At 39.1% G+C, this 24,440-nt stretch overlaps 2 protein-coding genes across 7 annotated transcripts in view; one reads left to right on the top strand and one right to left on the bottom strand.

Moving 5' to 3' along the window:
• Positions 1–4,303, bottom strand: part of RUNDC3B (RUN domain containing 3B) — a 143,396-nt gene extending 139,093 nt beyond the window's left edge. For all 5 annotated transcript variants that reach the window (XM_049893154.1, XM_049893155.1, XM_049893151.1 and 2 more), the window contains exon 1: positions 3,892–4,303. In XM_049893154.1, coding sequence (XP_049749111.1) covers positions 3,892–3,998 — 107 coding nt within the window. In that variant the 5' untranslated portion in view covers positions 3,999–4,303. The remainder of the gene's footprint in view (positions 1–3,891) is intronic.
• LOC126081403 (phosphatidylcholine translocator ABCB4) overlaps positions 1–24,440 on the top strand; it is a 323,006-nt gene that overhangs the window by 65,061 nt on the left and 233,505 nt on the right. The gene's annotated exons all lie outside the window — the stretch shown is intronic.

The raw sequence follows: 24,440 nt of genomic DNA, 5'->3' as shown, positions 1-24,440 counted from the left end.
TAATCATGAGTAAAGCAAAATAGCTTTTAAAGCTTAACTCAATACCAGTGACATGGAAAATATAATGATCTGAATACCTCATTCCCTGGCCATGCTGGAAAAAATGAGGTGCTACTGTAATTTGAAGGAGTACTGGTGGCATAGTGGTTAAGCGCTCAGCTGCTAACTGAAAGGGAGAAAAATGTGACAGTCGGCTTCCGTAAAGATTTAAATTTCTCTTGTTAGTTGAAGTAGTATGTAAGCTTTTCAATAAACCATGAAACTTAAAAATGACTGGAAAAGTAACTAATACCTGATTTCCTACTGGTGAAAAAGGCAGGTTAAAAAAGTCTGAAGGACTTTAACAATTTAATTTTTCAAAGTGTGAAATAATTGTGCAGAGAAAATATTAGTTGGTGCACAGAGCCAAAGCTAGTCTATGAATATCTTGGAGGCGAATATAGGAGATTTAGAGTCTTCAAATGACCTACTTCCTATCTACTAGTCTGTGAAAAATATGACAAAAGAGTACTTATCTGCTAAGATAAGTGCCTTACAAAGGTTATTAGTCTACAATACAGAAATGTTCACCGGAAAAAAACTGGCAAAATAATTACATACACATATACAATCTCACAGAACCAAGATTCAACTCAGTTTTTTTCCTGACTATCCTACCTAATCGACCTCAAAAGTTCAAAACTATAAATACTCTTCTTATATAAGGCTTTAAAGCTAAACGATGGTGTATTTAAATAATAAGGCTTTAAACCTAAAATGAAAATACTTGTAAATTGTTTAAGAGCTAAAGGAAAGCATTTAGAGTTTAAGTATTAAAAGATATACTAGAACGACTTATGGTGGTGGGGTTTTGGTTTGTTTGTTTTTGTAAATTTTCCACATTAGTAGAGAATCACAAAATAGGAGGCACAATTCAAACGGGGTTTTACAAAGAAATATGCACACAACCCATGTAGCTACCACTAAACATGTATCTACCATAATCCTGTCTAGATCTGGAAAAATTCAAAACCAAATATGAACAAATTTCACTTGAAGGCAATTATTAATTTTAGAGCTGTCCCTGAATGTTATCAATGGTCTAGTCCAACATTATTTTTCAGATAAGAAAAATGGAAAATGGGTAGGTTGTATGACTTGTTCAAAGACACATAACTAGTTAGTGAGAGTCAATTTAGATCTCACCTATATTCCCACTCAACCACCTTCCTCCCAACTTAAATATAAAAATCTCTCTTTTTTGCGATATAAAAATAAAAAATGTATTTATTAAGAGACATGGTGAGAGAAATGAAGTCCTGTTGCATGCCGCAATATAAATGAACCTTGAAAATGTTATGCTGAGTGAAGTCAGTCAGTTACAAAAGGACAGATACTGTACAATCTCACTTTTGTGAAATAAGAAATATACAGAAACTAAAAATTAATAGTAGCCACAAGGGGGTAACAGAGAATTTTTGCTTAGGGTGCAGTGAGTTTATTTTAATGGTGGCAGAAATAATTTTGAAAAGGATAGCAAGAATGGCTGTGCAACTTAAAGAATGTAATTTATGCCACTGAATTACACATGTAAAAATTGCTGAATTGGTGTATGTTTTGCTGTGTATATTTTCACCATAATAAAGAGAGAGAAGGGTGAGATACCCAGGGTTCGGTAACTCTGAAAAGTAGAGACAAGCAGCAAAAAATGCATAAATATTTGATTTGTCCATTTTGCTGAATCTGAGGCAGGCTGGCTACTTAAAACTTACAAATGGCCTACAGTAACTTTGAAACAGACCTCATTACTAGACATGGATGATAATTTCTATGCACCATCAACTATTTGGACATGAAGAGCTGCTTTAGTGATATAATCCACAGAAACAAATATACAAGTTGAAATCTAAGCCAGAAGTTGAAATTTATTTCAGTTACTATATTAAATCTATGGGTACACTATAACACTATAACTAAAGTCAGCACTTATATTTTTACAGTAGAAAATAATAATTATGCAAATAAAATTGTGAAAATATAGCTAGTCTGGCCAGCTGTCCAGACACAACAGTGCGACGTAACTGAAATTTCTTAAACATTACTTACAATGCTGTAATTTAAATAAGGTTTAGACACAAGTTCCTTTCATCTCCTGAACTGCCTCTGATGAAGGCACGAATGAACAATAAATTAATGAAAACCAGACAAGACAGAAATAGAGAAGCCGAAGGAATAGCGCCCACCACTGAATTTACTCATTCAATAAATATATACTGTCAGATGCTATAAAAGGAAGAATACAAAACAACAACAACAAAATAACCTGAACAAAAGGGAGAGATCGATGCCTTTGTGAAGCTTAGGGCTGATGCAGCTTTTACAGATATATTACCCTAAGAAGCACTGTATATGTTGAAGCCTGCTTGAAACCATCTTCATTTTTTTTCTACTAATTTTCAGTTTTTCTCAAATAAAGGTAAGAAAATCAGACTTGCTTATTTTTCTATTTGTCTAACTTTTAAAAAAGATCTACCTAAATTAAAAAAAATTTAATACATCCTGTCTCTCTCAAAGGAAACCCTGGTGGTGTAGTGGTTAAGTGCTATAGCTGCCAACCAAAGGGTTGGCAGTTCGAGTCCACTAGGTGCTGCTTGGAAACTCTATGGGGCAGTTCTACCCTATCCTACAGGGTTGCTATGAGTCGGAATCCACTCCACCGCAACGGGTTTTATCTCTCTCAAAAAGTTGCATCCTGGACTGTATAAATGGTAAATTAAATAGATTCTATGTCATTTTAGTTTACAACTCTAAGTGCCATAAGTCAGTGAGGCAGGTCTTGCTGGTACAGTGGCGACCATTTATAATAGTCAAAGTTAAAAAAAAAAATTCACTGAAAATTATTGAATGCAAGTCCCAATACAAATATCTGCATTCTGCTTAAGATGTTTACAAAAGGAAAAGAATAAAACAAATTCCAAAAAAGGTGAAAAGCTTCATCATCCTCTGATTCTTAGATTATAGCTTGCTAATGATGAGGGGCTTGATGAAAAAAAGTGCTTTGAAAACACCTTAATAGTTCAGAGAAGTTCCTAAGAAATCAATGCTTAGGATTTCAATTTTTTTTAATAACCAGAAAAAAATTTTTAACCAAAATATATTAAAAATCAATCATCTCTGAACACTAGGTTTACAGGTAGTACTTATTCTCCTCTTTATGTTTCTATATTTTCTAGTCTAACGGAATACTGCATTTCTAACTAGAATATATTTAATAAACAGCAAGCATTGGAATAAACCATTGACATAAAGACTAGGTACGCGCCACAGTTCCACTCCTAGTCACAACTGCAGAAACAGCACCAGCACCGTACTTTACAAGAGCGCGCGCGCGCGCGCGCGCACACACACACACACACACACACAGTATCTGCCATGTAGTAGGAGCTCAATTAATATCTGTGGAATGAAATGAGTGATATTTGTAGATGAACCAAAGCAACAACAAAATGCACTCCGATTTTGGAACAACACAGCAAACAATCACAAGAACGATTACTTTACCAAAAGCTGCCTGATAGTTTAATGATCACTAAAAGGCTCTACCTCCTTTAAATCTGACACCCGATTGCACGTTCAAAACAAATCCTCCCCCGGCCCCGCCCCAAGCCCTACCCTCTGCTCCCTCCTGCGCTGGAATTGACGGAATATCCGGGGCCTCGGCGGTGCCTAGACCCGGAGCGAGCGGCCCCCGCAGATCTATCCAGGTCGCTCGGGGCCTGCAGACACGCCTGGCACGGCGGGGCGCCAGCCCTTCGTCCCTGGCTCTCGGGTGTTCCCGCGCCCACCCAGCGCCCTCAGCCAGCAACGCAGGCGGCCCCCTCTCCTCGCCCCAGGCGGCAGGCCGTGCCGTACCTGCACACAGTGATGAGGTTCCTCCTCTCAACCGCAGCGTTGCGGGCGCTCAGGCTCTTCTTGCTGCCGCGGCTCCCGCTCAGGCCCCCCAGGCTCCGGGAGGCCATGGCGGGCTGACCCCCGCACCCCTTTTGTCTTGTACAACCTCTCCTCCACCCACCCCTGCTTCCCGAGGCTCTAGCTTTGTGCGCGACCGTGGAGCCGCCGGAGGGACGAAGGGAAGGACCGCGGAAGGAGGGTGTGAAAGACTGCGGGGGACTAGCGCTCGGGGACTGACAGCTCGCGCTCGGCACCCGAGCACCACACACACGCACGCACCACCTCCGCCTTCGCGCGCGTGCGGGTCGGCGTCGGGCGCTCTCCTACTTCCCAAGGTACCTCCGCTGCCGGCGCGCGCGCGTGCCCGCCGGCACCGCACACCCAACCACCAACACTCGGCAGCCTCTGCAGAGCGGCTCCGGGCCTCAAGCGCGCATCCCCGCGCTGTCTTCACCTATCGGACCAAAGCTGCCCCACCTGGAGCCAATCGCGGCGTGCGAAGGGCGGGGCTTGCCTCGCGGGCCTTTAAAGCAACGCGCTCGCGCACCGCCCCGACGCGTGGGCAGCTGTCAAGACGCCGGGCTCGCGCTTGCTGTCCGCGTGCCGCAGACAGCGTGCACTAGACCATCGCCGCTGTTTGCGCGGGCACTGTGGGGTGTGGGGGCCCCCGGGGTGCTCGGACCGATTACGGGCCCATGCCTGGGAGCCAGGCTTTAACAGCTGAGATCTCAAGCTTTAACGGCTGCTCCTTTTCCTGGAGCCAACTCCTAAGTCCTGTGGCATTTGTAGCTTCAGTGTCGAGAACGCTGCAATGCCGCCTTCCACTCGTGATTTGAGGGCCTGACTCTTCCTGTGAAGGGGATTCTTTTTTGTCCTAACGTTCTCCCCGGGCGTGATAAACAGAGGCAAAGTAGCCCAAGGAGGCAAATTCTCCATAGGCAATTTCCAAGAGGGCGTCTGGAGGTGGGATTTCTTGACCCTCGACCCCATGTGGCCCCCATCGGAGCCCACAGCACAGCCTGCAGCCAGGACTGACAGCCCGCTGAAGAACGAACGCGGTACGCGCGTACAGCCTCCTTCCTGAGCCCTTCTTCCGTTCTGGGCAGCGACCCAAATTGGGGAGCGGGGTTTGGGGTGGGGGGAGGTGAGTTTAGGGCTTCTCCCTGAAAGGAGGCGGGAGCGCTGCGCTCGTTAGGCACGTTAGCCTGGCGTCCGCTTTCCACAGCTTCTTCATCGCCCCTTCCGCCTTACCTGCGGAGAGTTGGGGTATCTACCTACGTATTCTGGCGCTCACCCAAGCCTCCCGTTCCCTTTCCTTCGCCTCAATATACCCAGGTTTTAGAGTGAAATCCTTAATGACGATTATACCTGTATCATGGTGGGACCTAGCATGCTGCTGTGCATATAATAGGTTCTCAATAAATGTTCATTGAATTTAATTTGAAGTCATATTCAGCATTATTCTACAGAAATTTCAGTTTTGGTGGCTCGAGAATCCATAAAACTTCCACCTCTGGTTTTCAAGTTTCTGTCAAAGAAGATTGTTATAAAATATATACTTTAGTATACTTATATACAGTACAAAGTACTATAGGAGGTACTGTTAGTTACTCTGTTGAATGGTTTTAAGACTGAGTTTTGTGTAATAAAACTATTCCTCACATTTTTAAAATTTAAAATCACCAGGGCAATGACTCATCTCTTTTAGATAGGTCAGATCATAGTAGAATAAAAACCTGTTCTCTGTAGGGAAAAAAAAAAAAAATCTGTCTTAAGTAACTCACTACAGTAAGTATTCACATTAAAATTCCACTATAAGAAAATAATTTGGACAGACTTTAAACTTTACCTTTCACATAAATCTAATAAAGGCAAGACTTTTTCCCCCCATATGTGGGCATTTGTGCTAGATAAGTGCACTTGGTCTCAAAGATTTCTTATCTGCTCTACAGTGACATAGCTGGTATTGCAAGGAAACCTCCCCTCCTAGCAGCTACAACTAAATTTGTCTCTTCTTGCTAGCCCAACAGTATGATTTCAGATGCACTAGCTATACAGGCACTCTCAGCAAAACATTTGCACTGACAATGACAAATACTACACAAATTAGTGTTGGTGTTGTTTTTTAACCACAGATTAAAACTGCATTGGAAAAGAGTGGAAAGCCATCGGTTATCAAGAAATTTCCTAGAGAGACAACCATGCTGGCATGTCCTGAGGGGGAGAGAGAACACACATGACATTATGGCACTTATTAAGAAGACAAAAATGGGTAGTTGTGTCACAGAGAAGTGAGATGTTATTCTTCTGAAAATTGTCTTTCTAGCCTCAAGTACATTTTCACGTTACTTGAACTACTAAATTATATTTGTGACTGAAGACTTAGTAAAACTCCATCTTAGGTAATTAGGTAATAATGTTGTTTTTTCCAAAGGCTACTTTTAGGGGGATTCCGTTGACATTGGTACTTGCTTAACAAGATTTTACTATATGACAAGCCATTTTGTGTGTACATCGTGTCATTGAACTGCTACATAGGGGCCTTATTTAATAAAGGCTTCTTCTCCCTTATGCTGAGCAGTATGTCCTCAGTCTTATTCTTTCTCTCAGTTACTAATCTAGAGATTACATATCAGTTATATCCTGTGCAAAGTATAACACTACTATAGAACTACCTTATTTTCTACACAGCTTTTTGGACTTCTTGCAGTACCTATTTCAATTCTTTGCTTCATGTATCCAAGAATTTGTACAAAGCTTATTCAGAGATGTAAAAAGATTCATAATAAAAATCACAAAAACAGTAGATGCCTAATTTAGTTTAATAAATAGGAATTCTATAGAAGTGAATGGGCAGAGTATATTCACCCCCCATTTTCCTACTCCTCCTCCTTTCAAGCAAAGAAGACAAAATTACACCTATAATATATAAATGTCCTCAAATCTAAAATGCTAGAAGCCAGTGAAATAACTATAGTTTATTTTAATCTCAAAGAAGTGGACTTTCTAAGTATGGCAAACCATAACAGAAAATAGTGATAAAAACACAAAATTTTTTAAAGTCCACGAAGTATTACCATAAGCAAAAGAAAAACAGAGAAAACACACTTCAAACTTGTATCATAAGCAAAGAGCTAATTTCCTTTTATATAAAGAACTACCAATCAATAAGCACTGTTTCAATAGGACAATGAAAGTGGAAGCCAAATAGAAGTGACTAAAAGAGTAAGTGGGAAATGAGGATTACCAACTTTTTTAAAAGATTGGTTGTGAAGGGGAGAAAAAGATAGGTAATGGCATAGAGGAATGTAGAGTAAAAGGATGGTGGTGTTTTATCATTGTCATATTGTCACTTTTCATGGAAGTGACTTGAGTACATTTAAAGTTGATAGTATGATTCCACTGGGAGGGAAATGTTAGCAATGCAAGAGAGAGAAGAAATGATCAGTAGTGAAAATGTGGAAAAAGGGTGGAATCTAAGGCACAAATGGATGGAGTTCACGTTGATGATATCAATCCTTAACCATAACCAGAGAGAAAGGTTGGAAGATAGGGACAGATATAAGTAATTTTGAACTTATAGTAATAGAAAGTTAAGGGAGTTCCCTTCTGATGGCTTCTCTTTTTCTGCAAAATAGAAGACAACATCACCTGCTTTTAACGGTCCTTTTTTTATGGTGAGTGGTAGAATAAGAGGAAACCCTGGTGGTGTAGTGGTTAAGTGCTACAGCTGTTAACCAAAGGGTCGGCAGTTCAAATCCACCAGGCGCTCCTTGGAAACTCTGTGGGGCAGTTCTACTCTGTTCTATAAGGTCGCTATGAGTAGGAATCGACTCGACGGCACTGGGTTTTTTTTTTTTTTTTTTTTTTTTTGGTTTGGTAGAATAAGAAGGAGCCCTGATGGCACAGTGATTAAAGTGCTTGGCTGCTAACCAAAAGGTCTGTGGTTGAGCCAACCAGCCGCTCCACTGTCAAAAGGATGTGGCAATCTGCTTCTGTAAAGATTTACAGCCTTGGAAACCTGTATGGGGCAGTTCTACTCTCTCCTACAGTGACTCTATGAGTGGGAATCCACTCAAAGGCAGTGAGTTTGGGTTTTGGTTCATTGGTAGAATAAGTTGGCCAGTGAAACTCAAAGGACTCTTGGCCAGTTTGAGGACCCATTTGAGATTGCTTATTACAAATATACAAGACATACTCACCTTGTGTGACCTTTTCTATCATTGTTAGACTTCTGGGGTGCAGGTAAGTAAGAAGACATTGATTTCATGCAGGATGGAGATTTTATGAGAGGGTAAAACAGAAAAGAAAGGCAAAGAAGTTTAGGATATTAACAAAAGTCTTATTCTAATACACTTTAAATCAGATATAGCAGAGAATGAAGAAAAGAAAGAAGGGATGGACTCAAGTAGAGAAGAGGGATTAAAAGACTGGATGATCTGTTGAGTTCAAACAAAAACAAGCATGTTAGAAAGAGAGGAGATTATGGTCAAAGAGTGGCATGCTTGAATTAGTAATTTTGGAATCAGGGCAACTATGAATTATGGCAAAATCCAAGGCGTGACCTGGTAGTGTATAGCAGAGATGTAGTGAAGGGGAAAGTCTAGCAGTGAAGGGAGGTCAAGAAACTCATAAGTCAGAATGTTGAATGGCCATCCATGTTACTATGAAGTCATCCATAATAACAGCAGAATTTAAAGTAAACAACAACAGCCAAAATCTTCAATAAACTAGAAGTGGAACATTGGTAGATGACACTACTGTCAAATCACATAAGCCTCAAAGCAGTGAAAGCAAGTTTTGCTTGCCTGTTTGCTTTTTGCAAGAGAGTGGAGAAACACTGGTCTAGAAGTGGCAATAGAAACCACAGAAAACATGACTCATCCCGAGGTGAGAGGGGTAATACTACAGAAAGCTTCTATTTGATAGTATGGCAAGGGAAGCAGAGCCCTCAGGGATAGATTCAGGTTTCCGTTGAGGAAAGGAGGTAGAGGTACCACTCAGAAGTAGAAATGGAGGATACCAGGTAGTATTTGTTATGGAACAAAAGTTTCAGAGGGCGTCACGGAAAGGAGAGGCAGACAGGGTCAAGGGCAAGGAAGTACAAAGCAAGTCTGTGCCATGGGGTGTGGATGGTGATCCTGTCATTACAGGTATATGTTGAAGAGTACACCTTGTTGGGTCTTATAAATTGTTCTTTGTAAAAATGCGTACCTATTTAATCAATTTACTCATCGTAAGTAATGAGGTCTTAAAGTTTCTTTGAGGAGGGCAAATATTGGACCTTAGTTCAGTGGGTTTTTTTCTTTTCTTTTTTATCTTCGAGGGTGGTGTTAGCAAACCAGAAACTAAAGACTCCAGACATCACATGGATTATATCAGTTAGTCTTCAGAGCCCTCTCTGAAGTAAGTACTGTTATATTCCCCCATTTACAAACAAGGAAACAGGTTTTCCTAACATGTTCAACCACCTTTTCCAGAGAGTAGCTCCAGGTAAGGCGTAGACAGAAAACCTCTACGTTGCACACATAGTACTTAAATCAAGAAAGCTTGTGTACACTGACCAACTGAATTTACCCATGGGATGTAGCATCTGCAGAGAATGGAGAGCAGCAGAGCTTAGGCTTCCACAAGGCTTTTAAGGCTTTAAGCAATGTGTAATGAGTTTTATCATTGAATTTACTTAATCAATCCCACATTGTTGAACTTTTAACGTGTTTCCAATTCTGTTATTATAAGCAGCATTAGCATTGCAATATCTCATATCCATAATGTGTTAAGAAAAATTGTTTCATGTACTTTTTGACTCATAAAGTGTGTGTTAAGTCAAAGATACACAAATTTTAATGGACATTAAATTGCTAAATTTTTCCCTAGAAAAGTTTTACCAATTTACAGTCCTACTAACAGTACATAAGAGTGTTTTCTTATACACTTGCTCACATTGAGTACTGTCTTTTTTGCTGTTGTTCCACTTCATAGGCAAAAAGCAACATCTTATTTGTATTTTAATTTTTTTATTATTAGTGAGATTACACATTTATTTCATGTGCTTCTTGGTCATTTATATTTTGTCTTTTGCTTATTCAAGTCTTTTGCCCATATATTCTATAAGAATAAAAAAAAATTAGTGTTTATATCAGTTTATTATCATATTTGTCTATTTATGTATAGCAAATACTCTTCCTGATTTGTCGTTTGCCTTTCAGTTTTGTTTAGGGTGCCTATAGCATTATTTTACACAGAGACGTTTGAATTGCTTTACATAAATGAAATCCATAAATCTTTTTCATTATTAGTTTTTCCTTTGGTCATTTTAGAAAAGCCTTTGCTACCCCCAAGATCTTGATATTTTATGTTTTCTCTTTTATATCAGCAATATTTAGCCCATGGGATTTATGAAGGTGTGAAATTAGAACATGTCTTAATTTTTTCCAAATCAATAACCATTTATTTCCAATTCTATTTGTTAAATTATCCATCTTTTCCCTACTGATTTAAAATACTATACCTATCATGTAATAATTTTAAAACAGTAATTTTTCTTTTGTAGTAAAGATTTGTGCTCACTATAATAAATTCAGAGACAACTAACATCAATGTTTCCCAATGATGTGTTTTCAGACATCTCTCCATTCAAAAGAGATATATGTACTTAATTTTACCTAGATGTGCTCATTCTACACACATTTAATATGTTTTTAACCAATCTTTTACTATTTGTTTGTGTTTACTTATAATGCTTTCTTCAGGAATTTTTATTTTTATGTAGTCAAGTTTATTTTTCCTTTTATGATTTCTGGGTTTCGTATCATACTTAGAAAAGCTTTCTGGACTCTTAGTTTATAAAAATGTTTGCTCATCTTTCTAAACTATGTTTAATTTTTCTTTTTTTGCACCTGTATATTTGATACTTGTAGACTTTATCTTGATATAAGAAGTCAGTGAGTCTATTTTTTCCAAATGGCCAACAGTTATTGAATATTATTATTAAATAATACATCTTTAATCTGCTGATATGAAATGCTGCCTTGTTATTTTTGTTTGGTGCCTTGGAGTCATTTCCGACTCAGAGCAACCCTATGTACAACAGAAAGAAACACTGCCCAGTCCCAAGCCATCCTCACAATGGTTACTATGCTTGAGCTCATTGTTGCAGCTACTGTGTCAATCTATCTCATTGAGAGCCTTCCTCTTGTTCACTGGCCCTCTACTTAACCAGGAGCCCTGGTGGCACAGTAGTTAAGAACTTAGCTGTTAAGCAAATCAGCAGTTTGTACCCACCAGGCTCTTCTTGGAAACCCTAAGGGCAGTTCTACTCTGTCCTGTAGAGTGCAATGAATCAGAATTGACTGGAAGGCAACAGGTTTGGTTTGGTTTTCTACTTTACCAAGCGTGATGTCCTTCTCCAGGGACTGGTTCCTCCTAATAACATGTGCAAAGTTATGTGAAATGAAGTATTGCTGTCCTGGCTTCTAAGGAGCAATCTGGCTATATTTCTTCCAAGACAGATTTGTTTGTTCTTCTGGCAGCCCATGGTGTGTTCAGTATTCTTTGCCAACACGATAACTCAAAGGCATCAATTCTTCTTCTGTCTTCCTTATTCATTGTCCAGCTTTCGCGTGTATATGAGGCAATTGAAAATACTATGGCTTGGGTCAGGTGCAACTTAGTCCTCAAAATGATGTCTTTGCTTTTTAACACTTTCTTGACTGCCACTTCCATGGGCATTGATTGTGGATTCAAGTAAAATGAAATCCTTGACAACTTCAATCTTTTCTCCCTTTATCATGGTGTTACTTCTTGGTCCAGTTGTGAGGATTTTGTATTCTTTACATTGAGGTGTAATCCGTACTGAAAGCTGTAGTCTTTGGTCTTCATCAATAAGTGCTTCAAGCCCTCTTTGCTTTTAGCAAGCAAGGTTCTGTCATCTGCATATCACAGGTTGTTAATAAGTTTTCCTCCAATTCTGATGCCACATTCTTCTTCATATAATCCATCCTCTCAGATAATTTGCTCAGCATGCTGCCTTATCAGGTACAAAATATTTGTATACTTCAATATCACTGGATTTTCTACTCTGATCCATTGATTTATCATTGGTGAGCCAGTAGTATCAAAACCTAGTAAGTACTAAAGTCATATAATCTCTTAAATATTTAGTAGGGCTAATATTTCCTAATTATTCTTTTACAGAATTTTTTAAGGTAATTCTGGAATGTCTATCCTTCCATATAAATATAAGAATCATTTTGATGCATTAAAAAAAAAAACCCAATGAAGATTCTGATTAGGTAAAATGAACATTTTTGTAATATTTGCAATATTTTAAGAGCATACTATGTCTCTTTATTTCTGCATATATTCTTTTATTGCATTGAATGGCATTTTATAGTTCTTGTCATAGAGTTCCAGAATTTTTTCTTACTATACTAGAGATCTGATAGTTTATTGATGACTATTATTTTTTCCATTATATTTTATTTACTACTTTTAATCTTTATATAGGAAAGCTATTGGTTTTTGCACATTCATTTTGTAACCAGTCACCATTCTAAATGTACTTGTTTTTAATAGGTTTTCAGTTGATTCTCCTGGTTTTCCAGATAGACAGCAATATCATCTGAGTTTATACATGTAGCAATTATGACATTGACAGGCATTTGGTAAATACTCAATAAGGATTAGGTATAATAATTATGATTTTTATTATTTATTATATTAGTGAGGAGTCCCTGGGTGGTGCAAATGGTTAAGCACTTGACAACCAGCTGAAAGGTTGGCAGTTCGAACTCACCCAGAGGCACCACAGAAGGCTGCCCTGGCAATCTGCTTCCAAAATGTCATATATTCAAAAACCCTATGCTATATCTGAGCTCATTGTTTCGGCCACTGTGTCAGTCCATCTCATTTTAGGCTGGCCCTCTACCAAGCATGACGTCCTTTCAGGGACTGGTCCCTCCAAAGTATACGAGATGAAGTCTCGCCATCCTTGCTTCCAAGGAGTATTCTGGCTGTACTATTTCCAAAACAGGTTTGTTTGTTCTTCTGTCAGTCTGTGGTATATCCTTCACCAATACCATAATTCAGATGCATAAATTCTAGTTTGGTCTTCCTTCTTCATTGTTCAGCTTTCACATACATTTAAAGCAATTGAAAATGTCATGGTTTGGCTCAGGTGCACCTCAGTCCTCAAGGTGGCATCTTTGGTTTTTAACACTTTAAAGAATGTAACAGTGCTGCCCTGTAATGATTTGGCAGCACTCAGAATGCAAGATTTCATTGTAGGTTCCCTACTGACTTGGGGTTTTATAGTCTTTGTGATTGTGATCCTGACAACAAATGCCAGTAGCTTGCAATCTTACAGGCTGGATCAAGTTGAACTTTGTAGAAATGAAGAAAAATAAAAACTCTCCACTGTTTTATTAATAATGGACCTGTGGTTTTACCTCAGAAGAGAAGGCAACATATTTTTGCTCAGTGTTTGCTCACCTACAACACAGTGAGGCTATTGTTGAAAAACTCCTCTTTTGTAATGTATAGAAATCCCCACTTGATATAGTCCTCATCAAAGTTTTGATTTCCTGGGCATTATCATCTTCGATTCAAAAGAAAAATAAAATAAATTGGAGAGACAGTAAGAGTGTGGGAACTTCCTGAACAACAGATAAACAATTTTTAAAGACAATACCTGTGTGCAGGTTTGTCGCAGTTGTGTCTGAGCTCCCTTCTCACTTAACTGAAATTCAGCAAACAGACCAGTGTCCTGTGCCACCACTTAAGGGTCCCTAAGGCCAGATCTGGATATTGTTGTTTTACTAATTTTGTCATTCCGTTTTACAGGGTCAGGCAGAATCCTAATTCATGGGATGGACTAAACAGAACATATAACCCAAATCAGCCTGTTTCCCAATCACGTGAGCCCCCCCCCCACCCCCAATACATGCATTTCCAGCCTATGCCTCGTCAATAACATGTACAGGTTTCCTTCGTATCTCTTAAATGGCAGAAGCGAATATGGTCTCCTGAGCTCTTTTCAGACAAATTCTATCTCTGGCCACACTGGTGTCACACTGCTCTCAGAAACACCAAGAGCCTTTGCATTGCTGTCCCGCAGCACATCAGCAGAACCCATTCTCTTACTTCCTTCAGGTCTTCACTCAAATGTGAAGCCTTCCCGTATACCCTATTTAAACTGCAAACTCCTTTCCACTGAATTCTCTAACTTCTTTCACTGCTTTGTCTCTATAGCACTTATCACCATCTCGCGTACTACATACTTCACTCATCTATTTATTTTCTATCTCCCCTCACTAACACATAAACTCCAAAAAAAACCCACTGTCGTCGAGTCAATTCCGACTCATGGCAACCCTATAGGTCAGAGTAGAACTGCCCCATAGAGTTTCCAAGGAGTGCCTGGCGGATTTGAACTGCTGACCTTTTGGTTAGCAACCGTAGCACTTGACCACTATGCCACCAGGGTTTCCACGTAAACTCCACGAGGACAATAATTTTTACATGTTTTGTTCACTGAGGAAGAAAAGCACTTAGCATATAATAGGTGCTTAATGATTATTTTTTGAATAAATGAAACCTCCTTCAGCTTTCTTTTGTAATTTTATGTCCCTCCCCTTTTATCTTTCATTCATTGATCATTTGTTGAATACATTATATTTTAGGTATTATGCTGGGGTTACAAAAATGAACAATACAGACTCTTCCCTCCAAATGTTCACAGACAAGTAGAAGACATAAATGCATAAAGCAGTAATTGGAACACATTGATAAGCTCTCTAATAATGAATCCACATATTATAGAAGATACCTTGGAACGTCAATGAGAGGATGATCAGTTTTACTTGGGTGCTAGCGGGGGAAATGAAGGGCTTACTGAGCAGGTGTTCACTGAATGAATTTAAGGAGGAAAAATATTCCAAGCAGAGAGCACAACATAAGTGGAGTCTGGGGCACAGAAGAGCATGGATATTGGAACTGCAAGTGGTTAGGTAAGACTGGGGCAGAGTGAGAAGAGGAAAGACTGAAAAGGGTAATAGAAGACAGAATTTGAGAGCCCTTGTGTGTTATGTGGAGTTTGGATTGTACCATTTAGACAGTTGGTAGTTACTGAAAGGTTTTAATCAGGAAAGTATCATGCCCAGATTTATTTTTTTTTAATTTGCTTTTCTAGCAAATCGAGGAAAGTCACTCTAGTGTTGGTATGGAATTTACAGGGAAAAGATTGAGATCAGAGGCAAGAAGTCAAGCAAGTAATTTATTTTAAAGTAATCTCATTTTTTGGCTTCATCGTTGCTGGGTGTCTTATTAACTTTTAGTGAACTAAACACACAGACTAACCTTATTCATTAATTCAACCAATATTGATTAAGCCTACTCTGTGCAGAGGCTTTTGGGGACTAAAGGCATGCACAAGTAAATGTTTAAAGTTTTAAAATACAAAGATGCCTCTTTGATGACTTAGGTGCACCTGATTCAAGTCATGGTCTTTTTAATCACCTCACATGCATGTGAAAACTGAGCAATGAAAAAGGAAGACAGAAAATAATTGATGCATTTTAATTGTGTTGTGTTGGTGAAGAGTATTGAACATACTGTGCAATGGTTAATAGCTTGCCTGCTAACTAAAAGGTCAGCAGTTTGAATCCACCAGGCACTCCTTGCAAACCCTAAGGAGCAGCTCTACTCTGTCCCATAGGGTCGCTATGAGTTGGAATTGACTTGATGGCAACAGGTTTGTTTTTTTGGGTCCAGAAGAGTGAACAAATTTATTAGAAGAAATACAACCAGAATGCTCCATAGAAGCAAAAATGGTGAGACATTTGCTTGCTTAATTTGGACACGTCATTAGGAAAGACCAACAGCTAGAAAAGGACATCATGTTTGGCAAAGTATAAAAAAAAACCAAACCCATTGCCACTGAGTTGATTCTGACTAATTGTTACCCTATAGGACAGAGTAGAACTGACCCATAGTGTTTTCAAGGAGCAGCTGGTGGATTCAAACTGCTGAACTTTTGGTTAGCAGCCGAGCTCTCAACCACTAAGTAATAGCGTCAGCAAAAATGAGGGAAACCCTCAATGAGATGGATTGACACAATAGTCACAACAGTGGACTCAAACAGTGGATTCAAACGCAAAACAATCGTGAAGATGAGGCGGGACCAGGCAACCGTCCTTTACATAAGGTCACTGTAAGTTGTAGCCAACATGACAGTACCTAACAATAACAACAGGAGTGGGCAAGATTGATACAGCTCCTTCTTTAATGAATTGATGGTGTAGCAGGAAAGATGGGAAACAAACAAGTAATAAAAATAAAAGACAAAGCCAATTATTATCTAGATATTTATCTATACTGATATAGCATAGTTGTTGTTGTTAGTTGCCGTCGAGTGGGCTTTTGCTTATGGCAACCCCATGTGTTCAGAGTAGAACTGCTCCATAAGGTTTTCAGGGCTGTGGCCTTTTGGAAGCAGATAGCCATGCCTCTCTTCCCAGGCAGCTCTGGCTGGGTTGAACTGCCAACCTTTAGGCTAGTAGTGGGGCACTTAACCATTTGCAACAGCCAGGGACTTCCAAATTGCAATTACTATAGATAAATATACTAAATACCTAAATTGGCTGACTCTTAATACACTTCAGTTTTCTTTGTTTTACACTGAAATACTCTTCTTATTCAAGGAATATTCATTTTGAAGAATATCTGATCTGATGCTTTGAGACGCAAGGTCATTTATGAACTTTGAAATGCCATAATCTAGGAAATGTTATAAGTGGCAGCACATAAATACTGTATCAATATTAGTGAGTTTTTCCTTTAATCATATATCCTTTTAGTTTTTTTAGGGGTAGAGAAGTAACTTCCTAAAGTAAAAAAGTATTAAAACATTTAAAATTGTTTTGTCAAAATGAAGAGCAAACAAGTAGAGGATATTAAATATTATGAACTCAAAGGACAATTTAACAGGGTCCAAATTTTTACAGGCTTAAAAAACAAACACAAGGCTTTGAAGCTGGTAATTTGCCTTTTCAGATTCAATTTTTGATTAAAGAAACTCTAGATTTGTATCTGAGAGAAGAATGATTTTTTAATAAAGTTAATGTAATATAATTCAGATATTTCTTGGAAATAAATTGCAAAGAGAAAAAAAGTGGGGTGGGGGGAGAAAAGTAGAAAAAAAAATTAACTGGGAAGAGTTGTGTTGGAAGTATCTTCTACCTGTTCCTGCGAGTTGTGATAGTTTTTCCACTTTTCGTGGAAATAAGTTAAATCAGATTGCCCTTTGATATAAATTTTAAAACCTACACATAAGGGTTCACAATAGAAACATACCTCAATATTTGAAAACATATGACTGCCCAGAAAGCAAGACACAGATTCAATATATGTAAAAGTATTAATAAATCTAAGGAGAAAATTGAATCAATTAGAAGAATCTGGAATGGTCAGCTACGAAAAGTTAGTCATTGCTGCAAGTGTTGGGAGTGCCCAACAGAGACCCATTCGTATGAAGATTGCCCTCGCCCAAGGTACCTACCTGGTGGCAGGTAGAATTCTCCATTGTGCACCTGGAAGCACCTGGCCATAAGACCTAATGCCGTGAACAACCAACACAGCAATTCTTGTCCCAATTCGACACTCACAAAGCAGCCCTTGATGTAACTTGACTTCCTGTTTATCCATGAGCCAGTAGTAGTATATCCACTACTGTCATAAACAAACAAACAAAAAAAAACCAAACCCACTGCCGTCGAGTCGATTCCGACTCATAGTGACCCTATAGGACAGAGTAGAACTGCCCTGTAGAGTTTCCAAGGAGCGCCTGGCAGATTCGAACTGCCGACCTCATTTAACCACTATGCCACCAGGGTCAAAGCATTTGCAAAATCGGATTCTTAGTATTTTGTTTACTATTAGTTTCTTGCTATGTGCTAGGCTCTTTACGTATATTAACTCATTGAATCTTTATAAAAGCCATATAAGAGACTACTTTTATCTCCATTTTACAAATACAGAAACTGAGACCTAATGGAGTGAAAGTATGAACTCTACATTGATATGCTCATTAGTTATTAAGGATTCTGACTTTTTGTCTTTCATTTTTGCTTTAAACATTTTCCCTGGTCTGGTTTGCCTTTTAATTATTTTTACCAACAGAAGTTTTAGATCTTTATGAAGTCAAATCCATCAATTATTTCTTCTGTGATTTTTCTTTTTTTTTTTCTTAACTTAGACTGTCCTCTCATTAGAAATTTGACACATATCTAATTATCTCTTCTCATTCTTCCATGATTTATTTTTAGTCACTTAAAAAAATATGTCCATTCTTCTGCCTGGAGGGTAGATGAGAGGGTAGAGGGGGTTAGAAGCTGGTGAAATGGACATGAAAAGAGAGAGTGGAGGGAGAGAGCAGGCTGTCTCATTAAGGGGAGAGTAATTGGGAGTATGTAGTAAGGTGTATATAAGTTTTTATGTGAGAGACTGACTTGATTTGTAAACTTGCACTTAAAGCACAATAAAAATTATATATATAAAAAAAAGTCCATAGTTACTGTGGTAGGTGTTATGAAGTGAAAATACAAATGAACTTATTTTCACATAAATAGCCAATTGCTGAAATGTAATTTATTGAAAAAACTCTTTATTCAACATTGATTGTAATTCTTCTTTTACCACATATTCCAGTATATAGTGGAATTTATTTCTGAGCTACCTGTTCTGTTCCCTTAATCTGATTATCAAGTCTTCTGCCAGTACCACACTATTTAATTATACCAGGATATACTCCCTCTGTACTTGTCTACCTAGTGCTGCTATAATAGAAATACCACAAGAAGATGGCTTTTACAAACAGAAATCTATTTTCTCACCATTCAGGAGGCTAGAAGTCCAAATTCAGGACACCGGCTCTAGGGAAAGGCTTTCTCTCTCTGCCAGCTCTGGAGGAAGGTCCTTGTCTCTTTTTAACCTTCTGCTCCTGGTCAATCTTCATGCGGCTTGGCATCTTTCTTCCCTCATCTCTGCTTTTTGATGCTTGTTTAAACTCTTTTATATCTCAAGAAATTGACTCAAGAACACCCTACACTAATCCTGCCTCATTAACATAACAAACACAACCTGTGATCAATAAGGTTGTGTGTTAACTTGACTGGGCCATAATTCCTAGTGGTTTGGCAGTTATGATGTAGTTTGGCAGTAGTATGATGATGTGATCACCTCCATGATGAGATTTGATATAATATGATTACCTCCATGATAGGATCTGCAGTAAGTAGCCAATCAGTTGAAAAGGAGTTTCCTGGGGGTGTGGTCTGAATTCAGTATAGGTGGACTTTCTGGCAATGCCGAAAGGGTTTTTCTTTGCTTGGGACCCTGCAATTGACTTCCAGTCATCTGACCTCCAGTTCTTGGGATTGAACTAACAGCTTACCTGTTGTCTTGACTGCTGATCTTGGGATTAGTTGGTCTTCACAGTCTGTGAGCCAGAGCCCTGCTGCTAACCTACTAATCTTGGGTTCGCCAAAACTGCAGCTTCATGAATCGGGAGAAGCCTACAGCTTGACCCACAGACTTGGGACATTCCAGCCTCTACAACTGCATAAGCCATTTCCTTGATATGAATCTCTCCCTATATGTATGTATTTATACTTTTTACTTATTTTGCTTCTCTAGAGAACCCAGCCTAAAACAAAACCCATTCCCAGATGGAATTACGAGCACAGGCATAGAGATTAGGAATTGTTAGGTGCTGTCTAGTCAATTACAACTTATAGTGACCCTAGTACAACAGAATGAAACACTGCCCAGTTCTGTGCCATCCTCACAATCGTTGTTATGCTTGATCCCATTGTTGCGGTCACCGTGACAATCCATCTCATTGAGAGTCTTCTTCTTTTTCGCCCACCCTCCACGTTACCAAGCATGATGTCCTTCTCCAGGGACTGGTCCCTCCTGATAACACAGCCAAAGTACATGAGATGAAGTCTTACCATCCTAGTTTCCAATGAGCATTCTGGCTATACTTCTTACAAGACAGATTTGTTTGTTCTTCTGTTAGTCCATGGTATATTCAGTATTCTTTGCCAATATCATAATTCAAAGGCATCAATTCTTCTACGGTCTTCTTTATTCGTTGTCCACCTTTCACATGCATAAGAAGCGATTGAAAACACCATGGCTTGGGTCAGGCACACCTTAGTCCTTAAAGTGACATCTTTGTTTTGTAACACTTTAAAGAGGTCTTTTGCAGCAGATTTGCCCAATGTAATGCATCATTTGATTTCTTGACTGCTGTTACCATGGGCGTTGATTGTAGTTGGAAGTAAAATGAAACACTTTACAGCTTCAATATTTTCTCTGTTTACCACAATGTTGCTTATTGGTCCAGTTATGAGAATTTTTGTTTTCTTTATGTTGAGATGTAATCCATACCGAAGGCTATAGTCTTTGATCTTCATCAGTAAGTGCTTCAGGTTCTGTTCACTTTTAGCAAGCAAGGTTATTATCTGCATATCACAGGTTGTTAATGAGTCTCCTCCAATCTTGATGCCACATTCTTCACATAGTTCAGCTTCTTGAATTATTTGCTAACCATACAGATTGAATAAGTATGATGAAAGGATACAATCCCGACACACACTTTTCTTGACTTTAAACCACACAGTATACCCTCGTTCTGTTCAAATGACTGCCTCTTGGTCTATGTACAAGTTCTGCATGAGCACAATAAAGTGTTCTGGAATTCCCATTCTTCACAATGTTACCCATAATTTGTCATGATCCACATAGTCCAATGCCTTTTCACAGTCAATAAAACACAGGTAAACATCTTTCTGGCATTCTCTGCTTTCAGCCAGGATCCATCTGACATCAGCAATGATTTCCCTTGTTCCACGATCTCTTTTGAATGTGGCTTGAATTTCTAGCAGTTCCCTGTTGATGTGTTGCTTTTGGGTGATTTTCAGCAAAATTTTACTTGCATGTGATACTAATGATACTGTTTGATAACTTTTACATTCAGTTAGATCACCTCTCTTTTGAATGGGCATAACTATGGATCTCTTCCAGTCCATTGGATGGGTAGCTGTCTTCCAAATTTTCTTCACATAGACAAGTGAGCCCTTCCAGCGCAAACATGCATTTGTTGAAACATCTTGCTCGGTATTCTGTCAATTCCTGGAGCCTTGTTTTTCACCAATGCATTTAGTGCAGCTTGGATCTCTTCCTTCAGTACCATGAGTTCTTGGTCATATGCTACTTCCTGAAATGTTTGAACATCAGCCTATTTTTTTGGTACAGTGACTCTGTATTCCTTCTACCTTCTTTTGATGCTTTCTGCATCATTTAATATTTTCCCTGTTGTTGTTGTTAGGTGCCGTTGAGTCGGTTCCGACTCATAGCAACCCTATGCACAACAGAACAAAACACTGCCTGGTCCTGCGCCATCCTTACGATCGTTGTTATGCTTGAGCTCATTGTTGCAGCCACTGTGTCGATCCACCTCATTGAGGGTCTTCCTCTTTTCCACTAACCCTGTTCCTTGTAGACTCCTTCAATATTGCAACTCGAGGCTTGAATTTTTTCTTCAGTGCTTTCAGCTTGAGGAATGCCAAGTGTGTTCTTCCCTTTTGGTTTTCCTATCTCCAGGTCTTTGCACATTTCATCATGATACTTTACTTTGTCTTCTGAAGCTGCCCTTTGAAATCTTCTGTTCAGCTCTTTGACTTCATCACTTCTTCCTTTCACTTTAGCCATTCTGCATTCAAGAGCAACTTTCAGAGTCTCTTCTGACATCCATTTTGGTCTTTTCTTTCTTTCCTCTGTTTTTAATGACCTCTTGTTTTCTTCATGTATGATGTCCTTGATGTCATTCTACAACTTATCTTGTCTTCAGTCATTAGAGTTCAATGTATCAAATCTATTCTCGAGATGGTCTCTAAATTCAGGTGGGATATACTCAAGGTTGCACTTTGGCTCTCTTGGACTTGTTGTAATTTTCTTCAGCATCAACTTGAACTTGCATATGAGCAATTGATGGTCTGTTTCACAGTCAGCCCCTGGCCTTGTTCTTACAGGTAATATTGAACTTTCCCATCATCTCTTTCCACAGATGTATTCAATTTGATTCCTGTGTATTCCGTCTGGAGAGGTTCACGTGTATAGTCACCTTTTATGTTGTTTAAGAAAGTATTTGCAGTGAAGTCGTTGGTCTTGCAAAATTGTATCACACGATTCCCGGCATGGTTTCTATCACTAAGGCCATATTTTCCAACTGCCAATCCTTCTTCTTTGTTTCCAACTTCCACATCCTAATCACCAGTAATTATCAATGTATCCTGATTACACATTTGATCAATTTCAGACTGCAGAAATTGATAAAAGTCTTCAATTTCCTCATCTTTGGCCTTAGTGGCTGGTGTGTAAATTTGAATAATATTTGGATTAACTAATCCTTCTTGTAGATGTATGTATATTATCCCATCACTGACAGCGTTGTACTTCACTATAGATCTTGAAATAGTCTTTTTAATGATGTGTGCAATGCCATTCCTCTTCAGTTTGTCTTTCAGGCATAGTTGACCATATCATTCTCCAATTCAAAATGGCCAATATACTATTTCAGGTCACTAATGCCTAGGAAATTGATGTTTATGTGTTCCATTCTTTTTTGACGACTTCCAATTTTTCTAGATTCATACTTTGTACAGTCCACCTTCCAATTATTAATGGATGTTTGCAGCTGTTTCTTCTCATTTTAAGTTGTACCACATCAGCAAATGAAGGTCCCTAAAGCTTGATTCCTTTCACATCATTAAGGTCAACTCTACTTTGAGGAGGCAGCTCTTCTCTGGTTGTGTGTTGAGTGCCTTGCAACCTGAGGGGCTCATCTTCTGGAACTATACCAGACAATGTTCCACTGATATTCACAAGGCTTTTACAGGTCAATTTTTTCAGATGTAGAGTCCCAGGTCCTCTTCCTAGTCTGTCTTAGTTTGGAAGCTCGGCTGAAATCTGTACACCTAGGGTGACCCTGCTGGTATTTGAAATACTGGTGACAAAGCTTCTGCTATTACAGCAACACACAAGCCACCACAGTATGACAAACTGACAGACACACGGTGGGTTAAGAATTCTAAATCATATTTCAATTCAATCCATAACAGTACTTTTTTGTTAAACTTGAACATCTTCCAGTTTGTTTGTTTTTTTTATTGTGCTTTAAGTGAAAGTTTACAAATCAAGTCAGTCTCTCATACAAAAACATATACACCTTGCTAAGTACTGCTAGTTCCTCTTCCCCTAATGAAACAGCACACCCTCCTCTCCACCCTGCATTCCCCGTGTCTATTCAGCCAGCTACTGTCCCCCTCAGCCTTCTCATCTCGCCTCTGGACAGGAGCTGCCCACATAGTCTCATGTGTCTACTTGAGCAAAGAATCTCACTTCTCACCAGTATCATTTTCTATCTCATAGTCCAGTCCAATCCCTGTCTGAAGAGTTGGCTTTGGGTATGGTTTCTGTCTTGGGCTAACAGAAGATCTGGGACCATGACCTCTGGGATCCTTCTAGTCTCAGTCAGACCATTAAGTCTGGTCTTTTTATGAGAATTTGAAGTCTGCATCCCACTGCTTTCCTGCTCCCTCAGGAGTTCTCTGCTGTTTTCCCTGTCACGGCAGTCATCAGTTGTAGCTGGGCACCATCTAGTCTTCTGGTCTCAGGCTGATGTGGTCTCTGGCTTATGTGGCCCTTTCTGTCTCTTGGGCTCATAATTATCTTGTGCCTTTGTTCTTCATTCTCCTTTGCTCCAAGTGGGTTGAGACCAATTGATGCATTTTGGATGGCCGCATGGTAGCGTTTAAGACCCCAGACACCACTCTCCAAAGTGGGAGGCAGAATATTTTCTTAATAGATTTTGGTATGCCAATTGACCTAGATGTCCCCTGACACCATGATCCCCAGACCCCTGTCCCTGCTACTCTGGCCTGCGAAGCATTTGGTTGTATTCAGGTATCTTCTTTGTTTTTAGTTTAGTCCAATTGTGCTGACCTCTCCTGTATTGTGTGTTGTCTTTCCAGTCACCTAAAATAGTTCTTGTCTACTATCTAATTAGTGAATACCCCTCTCTCTCCACCCTTCTTCTGTATTTAAACTATTTCTTGGATTCTTATAATAGTGGTCTCATACAATATTCGTCGTTTTGCAACTGACTAATTTCACTCAGCATAATGCCTTCCAGATTCTTCCATGTTATGGGATGTTTCATGGATTCATCGTTGTTCTTTATCATTGCATAGTATTCCATTGTGTGAATATACCATAATTTATTCATCTATTCATCAGTTGATGGGCACCTTGGTTGCTCCCATCTTTTTGCTCTTGTAAACAGTGCTGCAACGAACATGGGTGTGCATATATCTGTTCATGTAAAGGGTCTTTTAAGGAAGTGCCAAAACAATTTCCAAAGTAGTCGTACCATTTTACATTCCCAC

The sequence above is a fragment of the Elephas maximus genome, chromosome 8 (assembly GCF_024166365.1).
Source record: "Elephas maximus indicus isolate mEleMax1 chromosome 8, mEleMax1 primary haplotype, whole genome shotgun sequence".
NCBI lineage: Eukaryota > Metazoa > Chordata > Mammalia > Proboscidea > Elephantidae > Elephas > Elephas maximus.
Note: the sequence above shows the minus strand (reverse complement) of the source record. Positions and strands in the feature narration are given on the sequence as shown.